The following is a 9,739-nucleotide window of genomic DNA, read 5'->3' on the forward strand; positions in this document are numbered from 1 at the left end:
GTTGTCACAGCCTATCCCAGGAAGCCATACAGGAAGCTTCCCGAAAGACAGACAGACAGACAGCCAGCAACACACACACAAAGAGTATTGGTGGGCCTGTTGGTGCAGTTTCACCACCGCCCGTCCTCGTCCCATCTTTTCCTCCCAGCCTAAAAAACGTCACGCCTACTGTTTGGGTATTGTGATGAGCTCTCGCGACATTTCCCAACTCCAACTTAAAAAAAGTGCCACGAACGATGACATCTCGCGAGGCCCCCCTCGATCAGCGGGAGCCCAGCCTTCACTGATGCCGACTGCAGTGTGTATAATAGCAGCTAGGGAAGCTCTGGGTGTCTAGGAGGAGCTGCGGCAAGGTCGAAAACAGCATCCTGCTTAGGACAACGGACAGACCAGAGGTGGACGGGATTAAGTCCGGTGGCCGTGAGCGAGCGAGAGTAACCGGCTTTTGGATTTAGATTTACTGCCACGGAAGAAGAAGAAGAAGAAGAAGAGGAGCGTGGCTGAAGGTTTCCAGCCTGTAGCCTCATGTTCCGAGACAGCTAACGAGCTATCCTTCACTACTACCGCTCTCAGCACGTCGGGCTGCTAGAGCCTTTTCTGACCCCGACAGAGCAGCGTGGTCCTCCCCGAACAGCTAGTTGTGGATTTGTCACCGCACACCTCAGGGCTTCTGAACTTCCTCCAGTGAGTTCTGCGGGCCATAGCGTGGCTTTTCCCCGCGCGGTTCCACGTTCATTTGTGTTTTTTGTGCTATGTCAGCGCCATCCCCAACGCCTTCCGCCCCGGCGGAGAGCGCCGCGACAGAAAATGATTTTCTAGCCCCTGATGCGGGTCTGAAACCGCCCGGTCCGACGCCCAGCCAGAGCCGGTTCCAGGTGGACCTTGTGGCTGAGGCAGCGGGAGCCACAGAAGATAAGTCCCCGAGCTCCGACGCCTCCACCACCGTCCCATCCAGCGACAAGGCGACTCCCACCGCTCCCTCAGATGGCCCGTGTTCCGATCCAGGGGTCGGCGGGGAAGAAGCCAAAGGCCGGTTTCGGGTCGTGAACTTCGCGGATCCGAGCGGAGCGGGTAGCGCGGCCTCTCCGGAGGGGCCGGCTGATGGGCTACAGAACGGGGACACGGTGATGAGCGAGACCAGCTTGCATTCATCCACAGGGGGCCAGCATCACTATCACTATGACACCCACACCAACACCTATTACCTGAGGACTTTTGGCCACAACACCATTGATGCCGTGCCCAACATCGATTTCTACCGGCAGACGGCGGCCCCGCTGGGGGAGAAGCTCATCAGACCCACCCTGTCGGAGCTGCACGACGAGCTGGACAAGGTAAGAACACAGGACTCTGCGGTGGGGCTGCCGCTCATGGAATCAAGGTAGAAATCAGCCTGTAAGTGTTGCACACCATGACTACCACAGCTCACATCCTCAGTTGATCGTTAAATACTAGACCCTATCATTGCATTCCAGGTCATGTGTCGTGCATACATACTGTGTGCACATGTGCAGACAGAAACAACATGTGCTTTTCCTCGCCTTGTAGGTCGCAGCAAGCCTGCACGACTGCTTTTTTGTTTTCTGGTAGCACTGACACATAAAGGCCTAATGCCACAGAGTGGGGTTGATGTTTTATCAGATTGACCTGAGTGTGGTTACAGGTGCACAGCTGATGTCTATGGTTATTTTATTGACATTATGCATGTTATTATAAAAACTGTTTCAGATAGTTGTAATCAGGTGATTCTCAAGTCAATGGCATATTGACTGAAAGCCGTTTTTGGCTAGAAGCTGCTTTTCCCTCTCTTGAAATGCTTGTAATTACTCACCCTCATTTATCAGTACTGTGTGGCAGACCAGAAGTATGTGGGTGTCTGAGCATTAATACCATGTGTGATGTCTGATAGACATTAATGTGCTGCTGTAACAGCCTACAGTCTTGTTAGAAGTAGAGCTGCAACAATTAGTTGATTAATTGATTCTATTAAATGAATCACCAACAGTTTTTGATAACTGATTTTTTTGTGTACAAATGTCTAAACTCTCTGATTTCAGATGTGAATATGTTCAGCTTTCTTTTGTCCTCTTTGACAGTAGACTGAATATCTTTGGGTTGTGGACAAAACAAGACATTTAAGGACGTTATCGTGGGCTCTGGTCAACATTTTTTTTTTTTACCATTTTCAGAACCAAACAACTGCTCTGTTGATGATCAACTCGTTTATAAAAAAAAACTGTTGGCTTCAGCCCTATTGGGCAAAAATAGCAACTTGAAGACATAAGTCACACAACAGAGATATGTTGGGCATTTCCTTTATTTTCTGACAATTGATAGAATAAACAATGAAACCATTAAATGGAAAGTAATTAGTTAGTTGCCAGTGCCATCATCAGCATTCCAGTTCATCCCAAAGGTGTTCTGTGGGGTGGAGGTCAGGGCTTGGTGCAGGCCAAACTGTCTTTATGCAGTTGGCTTTGTGTGTGGGGGCATTGTCATGTTGAAATGGGGAGGGGTCACCCCCAAAGTGTTGTTTTAAGAACACTGTTGTGTGTGTGTGCAGAGTTTGACACTAGAAGGATGTTTTCACATTCTTCTGCTGAAAGATACTGAAAATCATCCCAAAAGCCAGTATTTCTAAGGGTTTTAATGCGAAAAGTTAAGTTTTTGTTTTTTAGAAAAAACACATTATACAGGTTTCAAGCTGACTATTTGTATATGTGGTAATACATGTCTGGAGGGGGTCTGAAGTTTTCACTTCAGTGGAGCTAGGAAGGCTAGGCCAAAACAGGTGCAAATATAATCCTGGATGCCCCCAGACTTTTGGCTATATAGCCTAAGTGGCTGCTTCATGGCTTGTCTTCTACCAAGACAAGTAATAATTTTGAAAAAGTATGTGGACAAATGTGTCTTTAGTCGTACAGTGAATAAATAACAATCTTGCTTATATTGCAAAATCATGTGTATACACATGATTTTTTTCATCTCATAAGTCAGCTGGTCAGTGTGAGCTCAGTTTGCAGCCGATGAGCTACAGTCCCCTCTCACTGTCCCTCCAGTTCAACTCAACAGCAGCTGACTTGACTGATTAGTTTCTCCTCTGTGGATGTTATTTTCAGTGAAATTAGCTGCTGCGTTTGGCTGGAAGGACACTCGGGTCACAGCTGCATGTGACAGTGATGACGGCTGTTGGAGATGATTTTCGTTGAAGTAACCATAGGTGACCTGAGCTCTGATTTCTAAACAGTCACTTCTTCTGGAGCACAGAGAACTGGCCTGTGTTTATCTGACCCCAACTAGCCTTTAATTGTCAAGGTTACATTTAGATAAAATTCAGAACTGTTGGCAACAGCAGCCTGGCTTATACATCATAGCCCTGATGAATTTGCACTGGTTACTCACTCTGTGTACTGTAAACATCTAGGCTATGAATAGAAGACATTCATTAAATGCAGTACATAAAATGGCTGTCCCTTTTTTTTCAAAACTTTATAGCCCCAAGTGCTTTTTCTTAATTAGAAATACAGTTCTTTGATGCAGCTTAAGCAGATGATTATCATAACTGATACCAAATCTGGATAACGGCATGAATCAGTGGGGCACTGTAGCTGCTTGACTGTGTACTGTTAAGTGTTAAGGAATGAAGCCATAAAAGAACACCGATCTTTGTTTCAGATGTTTTAAGAGAGTCAATGGATGTTTGAGGCTGATACAGATATTTAATAAACATCTGCTAATCCATTGTTTTTGAGCAGGTCCAGCCAGGGGAGCGAGGACTGATCTTCAGATTTTCTGACATGCTCTTGCACAATTGAAGTAGGGCCACAGGTTGTTTTGAAGTGGCAAATGGGCCCTCTGAAACTGTTAAGCGACACAGCGCCTCATGTGGACAGAAAATATGGAGGCTAGTCGAGCTTGGTAAAAGCATCCCCGATTTTTTTTTTTTTTTTTTAAAAAGGAAGAACTGGATACAGCGTTGGAAGCTTCTGCATCGTGAGGCCTGTAGAACTAGTACACCAGAGGCTTCTCCAAGCCGCTAACTTTCTGTTTAGCCCTCTGCTAACTTGAATTAAGGGTTAAAATAATTTAGCCTAGACTTTCCAAATGTTATCGGGCTGAATGGTTCAAATTATGATAGTGAAACAAGTCATTTCCAGGGGGCGTTGATGCTCAAAAAAAGGATCCACTGCTTTAGAGCCACTTCTTTAACAACATAAACTTCTACCTGCCTCATTCGAAAGGTCCACAGTGTTTGCTGCGCACATAAATCAGGAACTTGAGCTTTAACTTTACATAGCAGACGATTAACTCGGACAGTAGGATTTGGAATTATTAATACGTACGTTCTAACAACGTTAACTAAGGTTTATTTTCTTCCCCTTTCTAGTGAAGTTCTGGTTTTGCACGCTGAGCTAGGCAAGTGTGTACAGAGATGAAACTGATATCAAAGCTCTTATCTAACCTCCACCAAGACTGCGAGCAAGCACATCTGTTTATCTTTGTGTATTCTTTGGTTGACCATTAGAGCTGGTGCTCATAGTAAAATACTTAGTTACTACTTCAAAGTCTTATTTCTCTTCTGGCGATTTTGCATGTTTATTTGTCATCTTTGTACCCTGTTGCAGAATTAAGTTTGTTGCAAAAGTCCTGTGCTGGTGTTAGGTAACTTCCTTTTGGCACATCTTCTTGCCATCACTGGGTTCTTGAATAAAATAAATAACTAGAAGAGCGCAGAGCTCTGCTGCCAGAACTGCCAGATGTAACCACGGGAGATTTACAACTTTTAGAATAAATCTGTCTCATGTACTACTGTCAGGATATAGTGAAAGTTTCAGAAACTATTTATTAGTGTATAGTTAGTTTTATAAAAGTTACCCTCTGCAACTTTAATGTAAGAGCACATTGATTGGAACATTCTGTACCACATTACCATATAATAGAACAAGCAGGTTTGATGTTCACTAAGATGGATTACCTAACTGAGGAAAGGCTCATGCCTCCAGTGTGGACCAATAGTGAAAACAAATGATTCTAGATGGAAATGCATATTAGCAAATTGAAACACTATGTTTGCAAACTGATGCAATTATAAATGACTTGTAGCAAATATCTTAAATAATAATAATAATAATAAAAAAACAGTGCTCTACCGGAGTTTGTTAATGGCACAGTTTGGCCCAATCTAAGATCACTGTACTTTGCCAGAGGTCACATGATTGGTTAAGTCTACTTGGCTCAGATTCCATTGCCGGCAGCACTCATGGACCGGAGCAATAAACAAAGAAGCTGGCTTCATGCCTTCAGTGGCACAAATAACAGACAGTAGACCTATAAATAATGGAAACACAATCAGCAGCACAAACACTGGCTGTTTTGTTCCTTACTAATCAATCAATCCGATTTTACAACATTGATACGATTCGACAATAAACATGCGATTTGAGAAATGATCTCAACAATGTCCCTATAGCTGCTGTTCTAGGGCTTTCAATCGCATCACATGATCTTCATTTGTCAGGAACAGGGTTAGGTTAAATCTCTTGAAATCTGTATGGAGACAACCAAAGAAATGTCTTTAAACATAACAAAGGAAGTGATAAAAAGTACAAGACGGTCGCCTTTTATCAACATGTCACGAGCACTGGTTTCCATCCAGTGGTAAGCGTCAGGATGTTGAGGTGATTTAGTAAAGCGATGACTGGCCCCCGCTGTCCAGGGTCCAACCATAGTTGGAACTGATGAACTATATAAAATCATAAGCAGAATATTGTTAACAAGTACATAGTGATTTCACTGACGTGGCTTTCAGTTTATCAGATTAGTGAGCTGAAATATCCTTCTGTTCAAGGGAAGGCCATCATGTGGAATGCCATGTTAACATTCCTGGGTGAGATACTACTCGGAGAAAAAAACAAAGCCATGGCAATATACTGTCCTGAGCCAAAAATAAGCTACAAGGCCATTTGTAAGAAGATGTATTGCTTAGCTATAAAATATCTTGCCTTACTCCATATTTTTGTAAAACAAATAACCAAATTCAATGCACCCTTGCTAAAACGTGTATGTAGGAAACAGGCTTAAATATCTACATGATTATCAGCCTCAAAAACTCCATAATGGTTGGTCTCTAATAGGTCTAAGTGGTGCCATACATTAACTGCCCCGAGCCATACTGCCATACTGGAAATGGTATGACCTTTTAGCCTATCAATACACAGGATGTGATGCAACACCCAATGGATTATGCATGTTGTGCTGTATTAGGAGTAGTAAAACACAGCCAGCACTACTGTGTAAGCTGTTCCTGTCCTGTGCCTATTTATTCTTATCTAGAACTGAAAATATTTCATTGGATTTATCAAGATATAATACAGTAAGATTATAGGGATGGGACGATATATGATCTTATCACATATCGTGATATACACTATATATACACTATATATACTATATCGTGGTGACATTATCGAGAATATCCTCGCATGAGTGACTTGAAGAAGCTGTCTAGCTCACTAACGTACAGGCTTGATTTCCTGATTTATTTTAGAATTTTCACAATTTGTCTGCATCTTTCCAAAATCCTAATCCTGTCACCATAGCTGAAGGCTCGCCTTGCCCGTTGTATCCCTCTCAAAAATAAACTGGATTTATGGAAATAGTATAGATTTTAAACGAAAGAACAACAGGTAGAGGAAATTCCTATCTGTAATGCAAAAAAAGTTTCTTAACTAAATGTAAGGTAAAGTGATTCCAGTACATTTTTGATGATTATTGCAATATTGTGGATCGCAATCGTTTTGGCCAGGATAATTGTGACATTTCATTTCGTCACATGCCTATAAGCTTGCTTCCTATAACAGGTTTGATCTTGAGATGTCAAGGTCTACTGGTTTGTTCAATGTCCCTCTACCCAAGCGGGTTGCCTTTGTCCGGTCAGTTGTATAGTAAATGAGAAATGGTGAAAAGCAATCTTTCTTCCTGTAATCTCTGAAGCTGCTGATGAGCCTCTCCCATATCCAGCCATCAAGTAGTTTGTGATGAAAAGCTGGTCTCATTTTTTCTCAAGGTTGCGCAGCTGAAAGAGGGCTCCTATTGTGTTCCCTACTCAAAATGTATTAGATCTTAATAGCAAGCATGTAGTACAGAACCAAGAGTCAAGCTGGTTTCATCACAACAAAATTAGTGCTTCTAGCAGATATGCACAATCAACTGATGGACGACAGGATTTAATTATCTGCTGCGGTCGGCTCACATTCATGGCGGCACTGTTGGCTCAATATCTATTAAATAGTTTTTGGACTTGGAATTCAGGCGGTTTGTGGTGGCTTGAAGGTCATGGTGACGGTGATGTTTCCGCTGTATCATGTTTACCATTGAAGAGTTTTCCCCTCTTATGCCCGGATCGAAATGCGGAATGGAAATTCCACTGTACCAATTGACTGTTGCCTATGGACTTTTTCACAACGATCAATGAGTCATTCAGTGTGTACTCGTAGGGCGGTTAAAGACACTGAGTGCTGCTGCATTTCCCTGATTACTGCCAAACACTCTAGATTCTTTTTGTAAACTGATAAGGTGGGGACAGTGAGCTCCACCAGGAGGAAATTGGGTGAATTTGGTAGGATGGGACATCACCAGCAGGGACAGGCAGGAATGTAGAGGAGCTTTCCTGGTGTTATTGAGCCCATGATCAGCCGCAACGGCAGTGTGCTGTAGGTGACAGGGCAGATTTATTCATTCCGGAGCGGCAGAGCATGAATGCGTTGTGCTTAAATATTGATGTGTTGCTCCAGTGTAACAGCTCCACAAATGAATATTGTTTCTTGCATTTGTCCTCTTTGTCTCCACAACTCTGTTTCTGAACAGTTTGCGCTGCACATATGCTGCTGTGTAATGCAGTGCAGATTAACAGTGAAAGCTGTCAGGTCATTGACAATGTAAATGAGCCACTCGGTTTGTTTTTGAGATATGTATGTGTGGATACAGGTCTTTGGATTAAGGCTGTTTGCTGTGAACACAGAGCCGTGTTATCATGGACATCAGTGCATTTTATGCCTGATTATAAATTTGAGAGCACAATTTACTTATTTGTGAGCACTAGTTATTAAATCTTTACCCCTGCAGATTATGCTCAGCTCAGAACTCATTTGGCTGTGTTTTCTGTGTTGCAGTTGCTATAGTGTGTGCAGTAGTGTGTCCAGTGTCTCTGGAGTTTAGCTAATGAGAGCCGCTGTTAACAGCATCTCTAAAGCTCTGCTGTTGTCATCTCTGCCGGCTTTGTTGAGCAATGTCAATGCCTCCCAGCCACTGGTCTCGTGGGGGGGTTGAGTGAGGACTGATTGTACCCTCAATAATTATTCTCGTAAACACACATTCTTGAGTTATAGCCATCATGTCTGCTCCTAATGTTGTTCTTTTCTTTCCAATGAACGGCTGGTAGACTGGTCCATGTGAACTGTATCAATCTCATTGTCTGTAACTAAACCCAGCCTCAGATTCCACAGCTGGACTTGATGCTGAAATTAATTAAGGCTATTCTTCACTGACCCACTTTGTCCTACACGCGGTATGTAGTCCCTACGGTTAGCCTCCAGCAGCAGAGTTTGAGTGAGCATTGTAGAAGATGGTGTGAACTGCAGCGGTATGTTTTACTCTTACATCAACAATACAGCTGTAAATTAATTAGTTTCTTTCTATGAGTGATAGAAGGCTTCAAATGACATGGCCTTTGTGTAATAACTATTGTTGTGTAACTTGACTGGAGCACAGCATAAACTTATATAAAAACACATACATAAAACATAAAACTAGGAGGAGCCAGAGGAACCTGGTTTTTCCACGAATTATCTGTCTCAAGTACTACTGTCAGGATATAGTTAAGGTTTCAGAAAATATGACAGTTATATTATAAAAGTTACAGCAGCTTTAAGTATATAGCGGGTAATTATTCAATCCAGTGTAGAATATGAAACATTTAACTGGACTGAGCAGCAAAAATATGCTAACAGCAACATAAGCACTCAACAGGAAATCATACGCTGCGTCACAGAGGGTCACGTCTTTGGTCAGTAGACAGCAGAGTTATGTTAAGTCTCTCATTGTATTGGTTTATGGACATAATGTGCAAAAACAGATATTCTAAATCAAGTGTCATTTTTGGCCAATTTTGACAGCACTATGTACACTAGAGCCGATTCAGGGCGTTTTGTTGTATGCAATATGATAAATACAAGGTCTTGGAATGTTGTGTTATAGTTTCCAGAAGCTTGCTGTCGAGCAGCTGAACAAAATGTCCTGACAGTTGTCCAGTGTACTGATTCAATGAGGTAATTACTCATGAAATCGAAGTTTGGGCTCACACCTCTGTGAATGTTTGTGAAATTACAGATTTTTAAAAAATATCCAAAAATGAAGAAACACAAGGTGTGAGTGGTGACAAACGGTGAGGTACACATGTTGAGTTAGCTGCTCTCTACGGGAGATGCTGTGAGCTTGCACAATGGAACCTCTGTTTGAGTGTTACAAGTTCCTTTTTTTTTTTCCTGAGCAAATCTCTCCCTCCCCCTGTGTCTACCCTGCTGCCCCTTCACTTTGCTTGCTGCACATATTGTACACAGAAACAGGAAGCAAAGGAAGCCCTGGGCTTCTGGTGTGGCCTTTGACAGGAGAGGGAGTCCTTTTGTCTCTGCATCGTGGCTGATGGCCTTACAGCTGTTGTAACACACACACACTCTCACAC

General features: G+C 42.7%; 1 protein-coding gene across 1 annotated transcript in view; it reads left to right on the forward strand.

Annotated features, from left to right (window-relative positions):
* Positions 1–294: 294 nt before the first annotated feature.
* The window catches only part of LOC118332434 (solute carrier family 12 member 2-like), a 37,705-nt gene continuing 28,260 nt past the window's right edge, over positions 295–9,739 (forward strand). The window contains 1 exon segment of the mRNA XM_035667716.1: positions 295–1,334. Coding sequence (XP_035523609.1) covers positions 753–1,334 — 582 coding nt within the window. The 5' untranslated portion in view covers positions 295–752.

Source organism: Morone saxatilis, unplaced genomic scaffold, assembly GCF_004916995.1.
Source record: "Morone saxatilis isolate NCDOM2014 unplaced genomic scaffold, NCSU_SB_2.0 Contig21, whole genome shotgun sequence".
Lineage (NCBI taxonomy): Eukaryota > Metazoa > Chordata > Actinopteri > Moronidae > Morone > Morone saxatilis.